Source organism: Oncorhynchus mykiss, chromosome 27, assembly GCF_013265735.2.
Source record: "Oncorhynchus mykiss isolate Arlee chromosome 27, USDA_OmykA_1.1, whole genome shotgun sequence".
Taxonomy (NCBI): Eukaryota; Metazoa; Chordata; class Actinopteri; order Salmoniformes; family Salmonidae; genus Oncorhynchus; species Oncorhynchus mykiss.
Window position 1 is genome coordinate 46,880,595 of NC_048591.1, and position 17,952 is coordinate 46,898,546.

Here is a 17,952-nt window from a genome sequence, read left to right on the forward strand (position 1 = left end):
TATCCCACAGCAGTAGATTGATATTGTAGCTGTATAGTAACCTACAGCAGTAGATTGATATTGTAGCTGTATAGTATTCTACAGCAGTAGATTGATATTGTATAGTAACCTACAGCAGTAGATTGATATTGTATAGTATCCTACAGCAGTAGATTGATATTGTATAGTAACCTACAGCAGTAGATTGATATTGTATAGTATCCTACAGCAGTAGATTGATATTGTATAGTATCCTACAGCAGTAGATTGATATTGTATAGTAACCTACAGCAGTAGATTGATATTGTATATAGTAACCTACAGCAGTAGATTGATATTGTATAGTAACCTACAGCAGTAGATTGATATTGTATAGTAACCTACAGCAGTAGATTGATATTGTATAGTAACCTACAGCAGTAGATTGATATTGTAGCTGTATAGTATCCTACAGCAGTAGATTGATATTGTAGCTGTATAGTATCCTACAGCAGTAGATTGATATTGTAGCTGTATAGTATCCTACAGCAGTAGATTGATATTGTATAGTAACCTACAGCAGTAGATTGATATTGTATAGTATCCCACAGCAGTAGATTGATATTGTAGCTGTATAGTAACCTACAGCAGTAGATTGATATTGTATAGTAACCTACAGCAGTAGATTGATATTGTATAGTATCCTACAGCAGTAGATTGATATTGTAGCTGTATAGTATCCTACAGCAGTAGATTGATATTGTATAGTAACCTACAGCAGTAGATTGATATTGTATAGTATCCTACAGCAGTAGATTGATATTGTATAGTATCCTACAGCAGTAGATTGATATTGTATAGTATCCCACAGCAGTAGATTGATATTGTAGCTGTATAGTAACCTACAGCAGTAGATTGATATTGTATAGTATCCTACAGCAGTAGATTGATATTGTATATAGTAACCTACAGCAGTAGATTGATATTGTATAGTAACCTACAGCAGTAGATTGATATTGTATATAGTAACCTACAGCAGTAGATTGATATTGTAGCTGTATAGTAACCTACAGCAGTAGATTGATATTGTATAGTAACCTACAGCAGTAGATTGATATTGTAGCTGTATAGTAACCTACAGCAGTAGATTGATATTGTATAGTATCCTACAGCAGTAGATTGATATTGTAGCTGTATAGTATCCTACAGCAGTAGATTGATATTGTATAGTAACCTACAGCAGTAGATTGATATTGTATATAGTAACCTACAGCAGTAGATTGATATTGTATAGTAACCTACAGCAGTAGATTGATATTGTATAGTATCCTACAGCAGTAGATTGATATTGTAGCTGTATAGTAACCTACAGCAGTAGATTGATATTGTATAGTAAAATACAGCAGTAGATTGATATTGTAGCTGTATAGTAACCTACAGCAGTAGATTGATATTGTATAGTATCCTACAGCAGTAGATTGATATTGTAGCTGTATAGTATCCTACAGAAGTAGATTGATATTGTAGCTGTATACTATCCTACAGCAGTAGATTGATATTGTAGCTGTATAGTAACCTACAGCAGTAGATTGATATTGTATAGTATCCTACAGCAGTAGATTGATATTGTATAGTAACCTACAGCAGTAGATTGATATTGTAGCTGTATAGTATCCTACAGCAGTAGATTGATATTGTATAGTAACCTACAGCAGTAGATTGATATTGTATAGTATCCTACAGCAGTAGATTGATATTGTATAGTAACCTACAGCAGTAGATTGATATTGTAGCTGTATAGTAACCTACAGCAGTAGATTGATATTGTAGCTGTATAGTATCCTACAGCAGTAGATTGATATTGTATAGTAACCTACAGCAGTAGATTGATATTGTATAGTATCCTACAGCAGTAGATTGATATTGTATAGTAACCTACAGCAGTAGATTGATATTGTATAGTATCCTACAGCAGTAGATTGATATTGTATAGTATCCTACAGCAGTAGATTGATATTGTATAGTAACCTACAGCAGTAGATTGATATTGTAGCTGTATAGTATCCTACAGCAGTAGATTGATATTGTATAGTAACCTACAGCAGTAGATTGATATTGTATAGTATCCTACAGCAGTAGATTGATATTGTAGCTGTATAGTATCCTACAGCAGTAGATTGATATTGTATAGTAACCTACAGCAGTAGATTGATATTGTATAGTATCCTACAGCAGTAGATTGATATTGTATAGTATCCTACAGCAGTAGATTGATATTGTATAGTAACCTACAGCAGTAGATTGATATTGTAGCTGTATAGTATCCTACAGCAGTAGATTGATATTGTATAGTAACCTACAGCAGTAGATTGATATTGTATAGTAACCTACAGCAGTAGATTGATATTGTATAGTAACCTACAGCAGTAGATTGATATTGTATAGTAACCTACAGCAGTAGATTGATATTGTATAGTAACCTACAGCAGTAGATTGATATTGTATAGTATCCTACAGCAGTAGATTGATATTGTATAGTGTCCTACAGCAGTAGATTGATATTGTAGCTGTATAGTAACCTACAGCAGTAGATTGATATTGTATAGTATCCTACAGCAGTAGATTGATATTGTAGCTGTATAGTAACCTACAGCAGTAGATTGATATTGTATAGTAACCTACAGCAGTAGATTGATATTGTATAGTATCCTACAGCAGTAGATTGATATTGTATAGTGTCCTACAGCAGTAGATTGATATTGTAGCTGTATAGTATCCTACAGCAGTAGATTGATATTGTAGCTGTATAGTAACCTACAGCAGTAGATTGATATTGTATAGTAACCTACAGCAGTAGATTGATATTGTATAGTATCCTACAGCAGTAGATTGATATTGTATAGTATCCTACAGCAGTAGATTGATATTGTAGCTGTATAGTAACCTACAGCAGTAGACTGATATTGTATAGTAACCTACAGCAGTAGATTGATATTGTATAGTAACCTACAGCAGTAGATTGATATTGTATAGTAACCTACAGCAGTAGACTGATATTGTATAGTATCCTACAGCAGTAGATTGATATTGTATATAGTAACCTACAGCAGTATATTGATATTGTATAGTAACCTACAGCAGTAGATTGATATTGTATAGTATCCTACAGCAGTAGATTGATATTGTATAGTATCCTACAGCAGTAGACTGATATTGTATAGTATCCTACAGCAGTAGACTGATATTGTATAGTATCCTACAGCAGTAGACTGATATTGTATAGTATCCTACAGCAGTAGATAGATATTGTATAGTAACCTACAGCAGTAGATTGATATTGTATAGTAACCTACAGCAGTAGATTGATATTGTAGCTGTATAGTATCCTACAGCAGTAGATTGATATTGTATATTAACCTACAGCAGTAGATTGATATTGTATAGTAACCTACAGCAGTAGATTGATATTGTAGCTGTATAGTATCCTACAGCAGTAGATTGATATTGTAGCTGTATAGTATCCTACAGCAGTAGATTGATATTGTAGCTGTATAGTATTCTACAGCAGTAGATTGATATTGTATAGTATCCTACAGCAGTAGATTGATATTGTAGCTGTATAGTATCCTACAGCAGTAGATTGATATTGTATAGTATCCTACAGCAGTAGATTGATATTGTAGCTGTATAGTATCCTACAGCAGTAGATTGATATTGTATAGTATCCTACAGCAGTAGATTGATATTGTAGCTGTATAGTATCCTACAGCAGTAGATTGATATTGTATAGTATCCTACAGCAGTAGATTGATATTGTAGCTGTATAGTATCCTACAGCAGTAGATAGATATTGTAGCTGTATAGTAACCTACAGCAGTAGATAGATATTGTAGCTGTATAGTAACCTACAGCAGTAGATTGATATTGTAGCTGTATAGTATCCTACAGCAGTAGATTGATATTGTAGCTGTATAGTAACCTACAGCAGTAGATTGATATTGTATAGTAACCTACAGCAGTAGATAGATATTGTAGCTGTATAGTAACCTACAGCAGTAGATTGATATTGTAGCTGTATAGTAACCTACAGCAGTAGATTGATATTGTAGCTGTATAGTATCCTACAGCAGTAGATTGATATTGTAGCTGTACTGAACATCATCATTTGTCATTACATTGAACAGCCTTTCTGTGCTGGGTATTCTGCCTGTGACGTAACACAGGTAATCAAATGGCTACCCAGACTATCTGCATTGTGTTTCCCCCCCCCCCCCCCCCCCCCCCCCCCCCACCAACCCCTCTGTTTACGCTGCTGCTACTCTCTGTTTATCATATATGCATAGTCACTTTCACTGTCTGTATATACCTACATGTACATACTACCTCAATCAGCCTGACTAACCGGTGTCTGTATATATCTACATGTACATACTACCTCAATCAGCCTGACTAACAGGTGTCTCTGTATGTAGCCTCGCTACTTTTATATCCTCTCTACTGTATATAGCCTCTCTACTGTATATATCCTCTCTACTGTATATAGCCTCTCTACTGTATATAGCCTCTCTACTGTATATAGCCTCTCTACTGTATAGAGCCTCTCTACTGTATATAGCCTCTACTGTATATATCCTCTCTACTGTATATAGCCTCTCTACTGTATATAGCCTCTCTACTGTATATAGCCTCTCTACTGTATATAGCCTGTCTACTGTATATAGCCTCTCTACTGTATATAGCCTCTACTTTATATAACCTCTCTACTATATATAGCCTCTCTACTGTATATAGCCTCTCTACTGTATATATCCTCTCTACTGTATATAGCCTCTCTACTGCATATAGCCTCTCTACTGTATATAGCCTCTCTACTGTATATAGCCCCTCTACTGTATATAGCCTCACTACTTTTATAGCCTCTCTACTGTATATAGCCTCTCTACTGTATATAGCCTCTCTACTGTATATAGCCTCACTACTTTTATAGCCTCTCTACTGTATATAGCCTCTCTACTGTATATAACCTCTCTACTGTATATAGCCTCTCTACTGTATATAGCCTCACTACTTTTATAGCCTCTCTACTGTATATAGACTCTCTACTGTATATAACCTCTCTACTGTATATAGCCTCTCTACTGTATATAACCTCTCTACTGTATATAACCTCTCTACTGTATATAACCTCTCTACTATATATAGCCTCTCTACTGTATATAACCTCTCTACTGTATTTAACCTCTCTACTGTATATAACCTCACTACTGTATATAGCCTGTATTTTTACTGTTGTTTTATTTCTTTACTTACCTATTGTTCACCTAATACATTTTTTGCACTAATGGTTAGAGCCTGTAAGTAAGCATTTCACTGTGAGGTCTACTACACCTGTTGTATTCAGCATTTCAATGTGAGGTCTACTACACCTGTTGTATTCAGCATTTCACTGTGAGGTCTACTACACCTGTTGTATTCAGCATTTCACTGTAAGGTCTACTACACCTGTTGTATTCAGTGTACGTGACAAATACAATTTGATTTGATTTGATTGGTTGATCCTACGTCAGTCAGTGGAAGCCTTGTGGTCTTGGTCTCTCACGTCATCTCCTGTACGTGAGCTGTGACATCACTCCAGGCCACTTATTCCCTCTCCCCCTGGTGACACGTGTCCCTAGCTGTGTGTCCTGCCGTCCTAAAATAGGCCCTCTGTAACATAGAAATATAATCTAGAGAATGGGCCTCCCTATTCGAGTCAAAGTGCCAGGGTTAGACGCTCTAAGCCCCTTCTATAGATTCTATTTCTATGCTCTGTAAGCCCAGGAACAGGCCTCCTGCAGTGGCTCAGCGCAGAGACCAGGGGGATTGAAGGTGTTATCCACTTAGCCTACTCCTCCCTCCCTCCCTCCTCCATTCCGTCTCCCTCCCTCCTCCTACTCCTCCATTCCTTCTCCCTCCTCCTCTTCCATTCCTTCTCCCTCCTCCTCCTCCTCCATTCCTTCTCCCTCCTCCTCCTCCTCCTCCATTCCTTCTCCCTCCTCCTCTTCCATTCCTTCTCCCTCTCCTCCTCCTCCATTCCTTCCCCTTTCTCCTCCTCCATTCCTCCTCCTCTTCCATTCCTTCTCCCTCCCCCTCCTCCTCCTCCTCCTCCATTCCCTCTCACTCCTTATCCTTCATTCCGTCTCCCTACCTCCTCCTCATCTTACATTCCTTCTCCCCCCTCCTCCTCCATTCTTTCTCCCTCCTCCTCCTCATTCCTTCTCCCTACCTCCTCCTCATCTTACATTCCTTCTCCCCCCTCCTCCTCTATTCTTTCTCCCTCCCCCTCCTCCATTCCGTCTACCTCCTCCTCATCTTACATTCCTTCTCCCCCCTCCTCCTCCATTCTTTCTCCCTCCCTCCTCCTCCTCCGTTCCTTCACCCCTCTCCTCCTCCTACTCTTCCATTCCGTCTCCCTCCCTCCCCCTCCTCCATTCCGTCTACCTCCCCCTCCTACTCTTCCATTCCGTCTACCTCCCTCCTCCTACTCCTCCATTCCTTCTCCCTCCTCCTCCTCCTCCATTCCTTCTCCCTCTCCTCCTCCTCCATTCCTTCTCCCTTCTCCTCCTCCATTCCTTCTCCCTCCTCCTCCTCTTCCATTCCTTCTCCCTCTCCCTCCTCCTCCATTCCATCTCCCTCCCTCCTCCTCCATTCCGTCTCCCTCCCTCCTCCTCCTCCTCCATTCCGTCTCCCTCCCTCCTCCTCCTCCTCCATTCCGTCTCCCTCCCTCCTCCTCCTCTATTCCGTCTCCCTCCCTCCTCCTCCATTTCTTCTCCCTCCTCCTCCTCCTCCTCCTCCTCCTCTATTCCGTCTCCCTCCCTCCTCCTCCATTCCTTCATCCTCCTCCTCCTCCTCCTCCTCTATTCCGTCTCCCTCCCTCCTCCTCCTCCTCCTCTATTCTGTCTCCCTCCCTCCTCCTCCTCCTCCTCCATTCCTTCTCTCTCCTCCTCCTCCTCCTCCTCCTCCTCCTCCTCCTTCATTCCTTCTCTCTCCTCCTCCTCCTCCTCCTCCATTCCTTCTCTCTCCTCCTCCTCCTCCTCCTCCATTCCTTCATCCTCCTCCTCCTCCTTCATTCCTTCTCTCTCCTCCTCCTCCTCCTCCATTCCTTCTCTCTCCTCCTCCTCCTCCTCCTCCATTCCGTCTCCCTCCCTCCTCCTCCTCCATTCCGTCTCCCTCCCTCCTCCTCCTCCTCCATTCCGTCTCCCTCCCTCCTCCTCCTCTATTCCGTCTCCCTCCCTCCTCCTCCATTTCTTCTCCCTCCTCCTCCTCCATTCCTTCATCCTCCTCCTCCTCCTCCTCCTCCTCTATTCTGTCTCCCTCCCTCCTCCTCCTCCTCCTCCTCCTCCATTCCTTCTCTCTCCTCCTCCTCCTCCCCCTCCTCCTCCATTCCTTCATTCCTTCTCTCTCCTCCTCCTCCTCCATTCCTTCTCTCTCCTCCTCCTCCTCCTCCTCCATTCCTTCTCTCTCCTCCTCCTCCTCCTCCTCCATTCCGTCTCCCTCCCTCCTCCTCCTCCTCCATTCCGTCTCCCTCCCTCCTCCTCCTCCTCTATTCCGTCTCCCTCCCTCCTCCTCCATTTCTTCTCCCTCCTCCTCCTCCTCCTTCTCTATTCCGTCTCCCTCCCTCCTCTATTCTGTCTCCCTCCCTCCTCCATTCCTTCACCCTCCTCCTCCTCCTCCTCCATTCCTTCACCCTCCTCCTCCTCCATTCATTCATCCTCCTCCTCCTCCATTCCTACACCCTCCTCCTCCTCCATTCCTTCTCTCTCCTCCTCCTCCATCATTTCTTTATTTAAAAAAAATGTAAGGGGTAGATCAGCTTTAATATTGTTGTAACCAAAAACAAATCAAAATATATTTTAGATTCTTCAAAGTAGGCACCCTTTACCTTGACAGCTTTGCAAACTCTTGGCATTCTCTCAACCAGCTTCACCCGGAATGTTTTTCCAACAGTCTTGCAGGAGGTCCCACATATGCTGAGCACTTGTTGGCTGCATTTCCTTCACTCTGCGGTCCAACTCATCCCAAACCATCTCAACTGTGTTGAGGTTGGGTGATTGTTGAGGACAGGTCATCTGATGCAGCACCCCATCACTCTCCTTCTTGGTTGAATAGCCCTTACACAGCCTGGAGGTGTATTGGATCATTGTCCTGTTGAAAAACAAATGATAGTCCCACTAAGCGCAAACCAGATGGGATGGTGTATTGCTGCAATCTCCAATTTGGACTCCAGACCAAAGCACAGATTTCCACCAGTCTAATGTCCATTGCTCGTGTTTCTTGGCCCAAGCAAGTCTCTTCTTATTATTGATGTCCTTTAGTAGTGGTTTCTTTGCAGCAATTCAACCATGAAGGCCTGATCCACGCAGTCTTCTCTGAACAGTTGATGTTGAGATGTGTCTGTTACTTGAACTCTGAGAAGCATTTATTTAGGCTGCAATTTCTGATGCTGGTAACTTTAATGAACTTATCCTCTGCAGCAGAGGTAACTCTGGGTCTTCCTTTCCTGTGGTGGTCCTCATGAGAGCCAGGTAACTCTAATGAGAGACAGTTTCATCATAACGCTTGATGGTTTCTGCAACTGCACTGGAGGAATGCACTGACCTTCAAGTCTTAAAGTAATGATAGGCTGTCGTTTCTCTTTGCTTATTTGAGCTGTTCTTGCCATAATATGGAATTGTTCTTTTACCAAATAGAGCCATCTTCTGTATACCCCCCCCTACCTGGTCACAACACAACTGATTGGTTCAAACACATTAAGAAGAAAATAAATTCCTCAAATTAACTTTTAACGTGTCACACCTGTTAATTAAAATGCATTCCAGGTGCTCTACCTCATGAAGCTGGTTGAGAGAATGCCAAGAGTGTGCAAAGCTGTCATGAATGCAAAGGGTGGCTACTTTGAAGAATCTCAAATATAAAATATATGTAGATTTGTTTCACACTTTTTTTGGTTACTACATGATTCCATATGTGTTATTTCATAGTTTTGATGTCTTCACTATTATTCTACAATATAGAATAATGAGTAGGTGTATCCAAACTTTCACACTGAATCTTTCAACTATCGTACCGGACCTGAAATGATTGGCTCCTTTTTGCAATCTTTCAGTGCAAGAATCAGTTCTTTAAAAACAATTTTCAGAAGTTCTGAGCTAACCCTCCTCATGTTGTTTGACACCGCATGGACTACGACGGCGTCAGCTCCCGGAATCTGTTGTAGAGCGGTCGGAAGCAGCCTTGTAATGTCCTCTACTCATGCTCCAGGAATCTGTCGTAGAGCGTTCGGAAGCAGCCTTGTAATGTCCTCTACTCATGCTCCAGGAATCTGTTGTGGAGCGGTCGGAAGCAGCCTTGTAATGTCCTCTACTCATGCTCCAGGAATCTGTCGTAGAGCGTTCGGAAGCAGCCTTGTAATGTCCTCTACTCATGCTCCAGGAATCTGTCGTAGAGCGTTCGGAAGCAGCCTTGTAATGTCCTCTACTCATGCTCCAGGAATCTGTCGTAGAGCGGTCGGAAGCAGCCTTGTAATGTCCTCTACTCATGCTCCAGGAATCTGTTGTAGAGCGGTCGGAAGCAGCTTTGTAATGTCCTCTACTCATGCTCCAGGAATCTGTTGTAGAGCGGTCGGAAGCAGCCTTGTAATGTCCTCTACTCATGCTCCAGGAATCTGTTGTAGAGCGGTCGGAAGCAGCCTTGTAATGTCCTCTACTCATGCTCCAGGATAGCACAGGGTTTTTTTTTGCCCCGGGAACCAAGATGTTTCTTACAATACAACTGCCGATGACAACAGCTAGTGCACAGCAACTGAGGCTAACCGAGTTGCGGGATCCAAAATCCAAAAGTATATGAATCAAGCTTGGCAAGGAAACACTGTGATAACATTTCAAAAACATTAAACCGAGCTCTCGTTCAGTGTTCAACATGCATCGTATCTAGTGCCCTACTCCTCTAGTGCCCTACTCCTCTAGGGTCTGTCCCTCTTATCTAGTGCCCTACTCCTCTAGGGTCTGTCCCTCTTATCTAGCGCCCTACTCCTCTAGGGTCTGTCACTCTTATCTAGTGCCCTACTCCTCTAGGGTCTGTCACTCTTATCTAGTGCCCTACTCCTCCAGGGTCTGTCCCTCTTATCTAGTGCCCTACTCCTCTAGGGGCTGTCCCTTTTATCTAGTGCCCTACTCCTCTAGTGCCCTACTCCTCTAGGGGCTGTCTCTCTTATCTAGTGCCCTACTCCTCTAGTGCCCTACTCCTCTAGGGGCTGTCCCTTTTATCTAGTGCCCTATTCCTCTAGTGCCCTACTCCTCTAGGGGCTGTCCCTTTTATCTAGTGCCCTACTCCTCTAGTGCCCTACTCCTCTAGGGGCTGTCTCTCTTATCTAGTGCCCTACTCCTCTAGTGCCCTACTCCTCTTGTGCCCTACTCCTCTAGGGTCTGTCCCTCTTATCTAGTGCCCTACTCCTCTAGGGTCTGTCCCTCTTATCTAGCGCCCTACTCCTCTAGGGTCTGTCACTCTTATCTAGTGCCCTACTCCTCTAGGGTCTGTCACTCTTATCTAGTGCCCTACTCCTCCAGGGTCTGTCCCTCTTATCTAGTGCCCTACTCCTCTAGGGGCTGTCCCTTTTATCTAGTGCCCTACTCCTCTAGTGCCCTACTCCTCTAGGGGCTGTCTCTCTTATCTAGTGCCCTACTCCTCTAGTGCCCTACTCCTCTAGGGGCTGTCCCTTTTATCTAGTGCCCTATTCCTCTAGTGCCCTACTCCTCTAGGGGCTGTCCCTTTTATCTAGTGCCCTACTCCTCTAGTGCCCTACTCCTCTAGGGGCTGTCTCTCTTATCTAGTGCCCTACTCCTCTAGTGCCCTACTCCTCTAGTGCCCTACTCCTCTAGGGTCTGTCCCTCTTATCTAGTGCCCTACTCCTCTAGGGTCTGTCCCTCTTATCTAGCGCCCTACTCCTCTAGGGTCTGTCACTCTTATCTAGTGCCCTACTCCTCTAGGGTCTGTCACTCTTATCTAGTGCCCTACTCCTCCAGGGTCTGTCCCTCTTATATAGTGCCCTACTCCTCTAGGGGCTGTCCCTTTTATCTAGTGCCCTACTCCTCTAGTGCCCTACTCCTCTAGGGTATGTCACTCTTATCTAGCGCCCTACTCCTCTAGGGTCTGTCCCTCTTATCTAGTGCCCTACTCCTCTTGGGTGTGTCACTCTTATGTAGTGCCCTACTCCTCTAGGGTCTGTCACTCTTATCTAGTGCCCTACTCCTCTAGGGGCTGTCTCTCTTATCTAGTGCCCTACTCCTCTAGTGCCCTAATCCTCTAGTGCCCTACTCCTCTAGGGTCTGTCCCTCTTATCTAGCGCCCTACTCCTCCAGGGTCTGTCCCTCTTATCTAGTGCCCTACTCCTCTAGGGTCTGTCCCTCTTATCTAGTGCCCTACTCCTCTAGTGGCTTACACTCTTATCTAGTGCCCTACTCCTCTAGGGTGTGTCCCTCTTATCTAGTGCCCTACTCCTCTAGGGGCTTACACTCTTATCTAGTTCCCTACTCCTCTAGTGCCCTACTCCTCTAGGGTCTGTCCCTCTTATCTAGTGCCCTACTCCTCTAGGGGCTGTCCCTCTTATCTAGTGCCCTACTCCTCTAGTGCCCTACTCCTCTAGGGTATGTCACTCTTATCTAGCGCCCTACTCCTCTAGGGTCTGTCCCTCTTATCTAGTGCCCTACTCCTCTTGGGTGTGTCACTCTTATGTAGTGCCCTACTCCTCTAGGGTCTGTCACTCTTATCTAGTGCCCTACTCCTCTAGGGGCTGTCTCTCTTATCTAGTGCCCTACTCCTCTAGTGCCCTAATCCTCTAGTGCCCTACTCCTCTAGGGTCTGTCCCTCTTATCTAGCGCCCTACTCCTCCAGGGTCTGTCCCTCTTATCTAGTGCCCTACTCCTCTAGGGTCTGTCCCTCTTATCTAGTGCCCTACTCCTCTAGTGGCTTACACTCTTATCTAGTGCCCTACTCCTCTAGGGTGTGTCCCTCTTATCTAGTGCCCTACTCCTCTAGGGGCTTACACTCTTATCTAGTTCCCTACTCCTCTAGTGCCCTACTCCTCTAGGGTCTGTCCCTCTTATCTAGTGCCCTACTCCTCTAGGGGCTGTCCCTCTTATCTAGTGCCCTACTCCTCTAGTGCCCTACTCCTCTAGGGTATGTCACTCTTATCTAGCGCCCTACTCCTCTAGGGTCTGTCCCTCTTATCTAGTGCCCTACTCCTGTAGGGTGTGTCACTCTTATGTAGTGCCCTACTCCTCTAGGGTCTGTCACTCTTATCTAGTGCCATACTCCTCTAGGGGCTGTCTCTCTTATCTAGTGCCCTACTCCTCTAGTGCCCTAATCCTCTAGTGCCCTACTCCTCTAGGGTCTGTCCCTCTTATCTAGCGCCCTACTCCTCCAGGGTCTGTCCCTCTTATCTAGTGCCCTACTCCTCTAGTGGCTTACACTCTTATCTAGTGCCCTACTCCTCTAGGGTGTGTCCCTCTTATCTAGTGCCCTACTCCTCTAGGGGCTTACACTCTTATCTAGTGCCCTACTCCTCTAGTGCCCTACTCCTCTAGGGTCTGTCACTCTTATCTAGTGCCCTACTCCTCTAGGGTCTGTCCCTCTTATCTAGTGCCCTACTCCTCTAGGGGCTGTCCCTCTTATCTAGTGCCCTACTCATCTAGGGTCTGTCCCTCTTATCTAGTGCCCTACTCCTCTAGTGCCCTACTCCTCTAGGGTCTGTCCTTCTTATCTAGTGCCCTACTCTTCTAGGGTCTGTCCCTCTTATCTAGCGCCCTACTCCTCTAGTGCCCTACTCCTCTAGGGTCTGTCCCTCTTATCTAGCGCCCTACTCCTCTAGGGTCTGTCCCTCTTATCTAGTGCCCTACTCCTCCAGGGTCTGTCCCTCTTATCTAGTGCCCTACTCCTCTAGTGCCCTACTCCTCTAGGGTCTGTCACTCTTATCTAGTGCCCTACTCCTCTAGGGTCTGTCACTCTAATCTAGTGCCCTACTCCTCTAGGGTCTGTCCCTCTTATCTAGTGCCCTACTCCTCTAGGGTCTGTCCCTCTTATCTAGTGCCCTACTCCTCTAGTGCCCTACTCCTCTAGGGGCTGTCCCTCTTATCTAGTACCCTACTCCTCTAGGGTCTGTCCCTCTTATCTAGTGCCCTACCCCTCTAGTGCCCTACTCCTCTAGGGTCTGTCCCTCTTATCTAGTGCCCTACTCCTCTAGGGTCTGTCCCTCTTATCTAGTGCCCTACTCCTCTAGGGTCTGTCCCTCTTATCTAGTGCCCTACTCCTCTAGTGCCCTACTCCTCTAGGGGCTGTCTCTCTTATCTAGTGCCCTACTCCTCTAGTGCCCTAATCCTCTAGTGCCCTACTCCTCTAGGGTCTGTCCCTCTTATCTAGCGCCCTACTCCTCCAGGGTCTGTCCCTCTTATCTAGTGCCCTACTCCTCTAGGGTCTGTCCCTCTTATCTAGTGCCCTACTCCTCTAGTGGCTTACACTCTTATCTAGTGCCCTACTCCTCTAGCGTGTTTCCCTCTTATCTAGTGCCCTACTCCTCTAGGGGCTTACACTCTTATCTAGTGCCCTACTCCTCTAGGGTCTGTCCCTCTTATCTAGTGCCCTACTCATCTAGGGGCTTACACTCTTATCTAGTGCCCTACTCCTCTAGTGCCCTACTCCTCTAGGGTCTGTCACTCTTATCTAGTGCCCTACTCCTCTAGGGTCTGTCCCTCTTATCTAGTGCCCTACTCCTCTAGGGGCTGTCCCTCTTATCTAGTGCCCTACTCATCTAGGGTCTGTCCCTCTTATCTAGTGCCCTACTCCTCTAGTGCCCTACTCCTCTAGGGTCTGTCCTTCTTATCTAGTGCCCTACTCCTCTAGGGTCTGTCCCTCTTATCTAGTGCCCTACTCCTCCAGGGTCTGTCCCTCTTATCTAGTGCCCTACTCCTCTAGTGCCCTACTCCTCTAGGGTCTGTCACTCTTATCTAGTGCCCTACTCCTCTAGGGTCTGTCACTCTAATCTAGTGCCCTACTCCTCTAGGGTCTGTCACTCTTATCTAGTGCCCTACTCCTCCAGGGTCTGTTCCTCTTATCTAGTGCCCTACTCCTCTAGTGCCCTACTCCTCTAGGGTCTGTCCCTCTTATCTAGGGCCCTACTCCTCTAGGGTCTGTCCCTCTTATCTAGTGCCCTACTCCTCTAGGGTCTGTCCCTCTTATCTAGTACCCTACTCCTCTAGGGGCTGTCCCTCTTATCTAGCGCCCTACTCCTCTAGTGCCCTACTCCTCTAGTGCCCTACTCCTCTAGGGTCTGTCCCTCTTATCTAGTGCCCTACTCCTCCAGGGTCTGTCCCTCTTATCTAGTGCCCTACTCCTCTAGGGGCTGTCCCTCTTATCTAGTGCCCTACTCCTCTAGGGTCTGTCCCTCTTATCTAGTGCCCTACTCCTCTAGTGCCCTACTCCTCTAGTGCCCTACTCCTCTAGTGCCCTACTCCTCTAGGGTCTGTCCCTCTTATCTAGCGCCCTACTCCCCCAGGGTTTGTCCCTGTTATCTAGTGCCCTTCCCCTCTAGGGTCTGTCACTCTTATCTAGTGCCCTACTCCTCTAGGGTCTGTCACTCTTATCTAGTGCCCTACTACTACTATTCTATTTGGCTCGTTAGATTATTACAACTAATTAGCAACAGAATCCGTAATTAAACACATTAAAATGCATATTGTGTTAAGTTTGTTCCTAATAGAACAAAAACACACGATATCATGACTAATGGTTGTCTTTCTAAGATGGTGTGTTAAAGTACAGAAGGCCAAAATCATAGAAAAACAGAGATTGTAACCAAGCTCAAGATAATCAAGTCTTACTAAAGCCTGACTTTATTCATTAGCTATTGTGTGTTGCACAACACTCAGTCTTTCCTGTTTCTCTCTCTCTCTCTCTCTCTCTCTCTCTCTCTCTCTCTCTCTCTCTCTCTCTCTCTCTCTCTCTCTCTCTCCTCTGTAGAGTCGAGTTCGGCTGTCCTTCAAGAGGCGTCCGCCCACACGGCAGCACCGGCAGTCGTGTGTCGAGGAGGGCGTAGTCTCCGAGGGAGGGGTTGTGTCCCAAGGTAACCAAGACGTCCCCCAGGTGAACGGGGCCGAGGACCAGGTGGATCAGGTGTTTGAGCAGACAGGGGAGGGCGGGGAGAGGGGCGAGGAGACCCAGGGAAGCCCCCCGTCTCACCCAGACACTCTGACAGAGACTGGAGACAATGACAGGGACAGAGAACAGGCCAAAGAGGACAACGTTCTGGAGGAGGAGACAGGAGAGGCAGCCCCAGCCACCCAGGATGGGAAGAAGGAAGCTGGGGAACAGGCGCTAGGTGAGCCCCAAGCTTCAGATTCTCTGGAGGCCATAGAGGAGGAGGAAGGGTCTTGTAGCTCTTATGGAACAAAAGGAGACAACACGCAAACAGACGAACAGGAGGATTCAGCTCAGCCTCGTGAGAGGGATGAAAACCTCTGAACAATGTTCATAAATCACTGTTGAAGAAATCATACAATCAGTCATTGCGTGAGTCCCACGTGGCACCCTACAGCTTAATAGTGCTCTACTTTTGACCAGAGACCTGGTTAAAAGTAGTGCACTATATAAGGAATAGGGGTGTCATTTGGGATGCATCCTCACTAATTATGAAACTAGCTTGTCTTCTAAGAACCCTCGTTGGACATTCTGTATCCTGCATAATCTTGGTTCCCAGAACTAAATCTGTCCTTGCTTCTTCACCTGTCACATTGAATTGTGTCTGTAGAGCAGTGTATGTAGACAATCCTCTGCATAGCTTTGTGTTCTATCAGATACTGTTGGAGGTGATACTTTCTTGTTTCTGCAGCAGTTTAAAGTAATAATTATCTTTATAGTATTTGGCCCAGGTGTCTCACCTCTCCTGGTTACCTCTCACCTCTCCTGGTTACCTCTCACCTCTCCTGGTTACCTGTCACCTCTCCTGGTTACCTCTTACCTCTCCTGGTTACCTCTCACCTCTCCTGGTTACCTCTCACCTCTCCTGGTCACCTCTCACCTCTCCTGGTTACCTGTCACCTCTCCTGGTTACCTCTCACCTCTCCTGGTTACCTCTCACCTCTCCTGGTTACCTCTCACCTCTCCTGGTTACCTCTCACCTCTCCTGGTTACCTGTCACCTCTCCTGGTTACCTCTCACCTCTCCTGGTTACCTCTCACCTCTCCTGGTTACCTCTCACCTCTCCTGGTTACCTCTCACCTCTCCTGGTTACCTGTCACCTCTCCTGGTTACCTCTCACCTCTCCTGGTTACCTCTCATCTCTCCTGGTTACCTCTCACCTCTCCTGGTTACCTCTCATCTCTCCTGGTCACCTCTCATCTCTCCTGGTCACCTGTCACCTCTCCCGGTCACCTGTCACCTCTCCTGGTCACCTCTCAACTCTCCTGGTCACCTGTCACCTCTCCTGGTCACCTCTCCTGATCACCTCTCACCTCTCCTGGTCACCTCTCCTGGTCACTTCTCCTGGTCACCTCTCCTGGTCACCTCTCCTGGTCACCTGTCATCTCTCCTGGTCACCTGTCATCTCTCCTGGTCACCTCTCCTGGTCACCTCTCCTGGTCACCTCTCCTGGTCACCTCTCCTGGTCACCTGTCACCTCTCCTGGTCACCTCTGCTGGTCACCTCTCCTGGTCACCTCTCCTGGTCACCTCTCCTGGTCACCTCTCCTGGTCATCTCTCTCACCGGAGGACCAGGCAGCTTGTCAAGCTCTATGACACTAGAGCAGAGTGTGAATTATTGATAATATTGATCCTTTGACTGAGACTCTCTCCCGACAGCGAGACACATCAACCTCAGTGGAGACAGTCACCTATCTCTCTGAGGCTGCTGTCGGAGGAAAAAGAGTAGGACATTTATTCGAAGGACAACTATGAAACATCATTTAATTTGATTTTATTTTTTATTGTTCACCTTTTTGGGGAAGCATGGCTTCATTTGGCTTCCATTAATACACAGATGTCTCTTTCCATGTGCGCAGCCTGCAGGTAGCCTACTCTTTTAAAGTGATTTGTTTGACAATCAGATAGTTGTGTTCATGCCATATTAAAATGTCATACTTTTTTTCTTTCTTTCTTTCTTTTTTTTTTACCTTTACATGACATTAGAGCGTTTCCTGGTTTCCACAGAAACAGCTGTTGTCTTTACATGGCAATGATCATACAGACCAGCCGCAAGTCAATACGCAACACTCTGGTTGGAAGAAAAATAAACATTTTAAAGAAAAGTAAGTAAGAAAGAAAGAGAGAAAGAAAGAAAGAAAGAGAGAGAGAAAGAAAGAAAGAGAGAGAGAAAGAGAGAAAGAAAGAAAGAGAGAGAAAGAAAGAAAGAGAGAAAGAGAGAAAGAAAGAAAGAGAGAGAGAAAGAAAGAGAGAGAAAGAAAGAAAGAAAGAGAGAAAGAAAGAGAGAAAGAGAGAAAGAAAGAGAGAAAGAAAGAAAGAGAGAGAAAGAAAGAAAGAGAGAAAGAAAGAAAGAGAGAGAAAGAAAGAAAGAAAGAGAGAAAGAAAGAGAGAAAGAAAGAAAGAGAGAGAAAGAAAGAAAGAGAGAAAGAAAGAAAGAAAGAGAGAGAAAGAAAGAAAGAAAGAAAGAGAGAAAGAGAGAAAGAAAGAAAGAGAGAGAGAGAAAGAAAGAAAGAAAGAAAGAGAGAAAGAAAGAGAGAAAGAGAAAGAAAGAAAGAGAGAGAGAAAGAAAGAAAGAAAGAGAAAGAAAGAAAGAGAGAAAGAAAGAGAGAGAGAAAGAGAGAAAGAGAGAAAGAAAGAAAGAGAGAAAGAGAGAAAGAGAGAAAGAAAGAAAGAGAGAGAAAGAGAAAGAGAGAAAGAAAGAAAGAGAGAGAAAGAAAGAAAGAAAGAAAGAGAGAAAGAGAGAAAGAGAAAGAAAGAAAGAGAGAAAGA

General features: G+C 45.3%; 1 protein-coding gene across 2 annotated transcripts in view; it reads left to right on the forward strand.

The window, feature by feature from the left end:
- The window catches only part of zgc:153184 (uncharacterized protein LOC751652 homolog), a 75,996-nt gene extending 58,668 nt beyond the window's left edge, over positions 1–17,328 (forward strand). For both annotated transcript variants that reach the window (XM_036965301.1, XM_036965300.1), the window contains exon 6: positions 15,007–17,328. In XM_036965301.1, the coding sequence (XP_036821196.1) occupies positions 15,007–15,507 (501 nt within the window). In that variant the 3' untranslated portion in view covers positions 15,508–17,328. The remainder of the gene's footprint in view (positions 1–15,006) is intronic.
- The last annotated feature ends 624 nt before the right edge of the window (positions 17,329–17,952 follow it).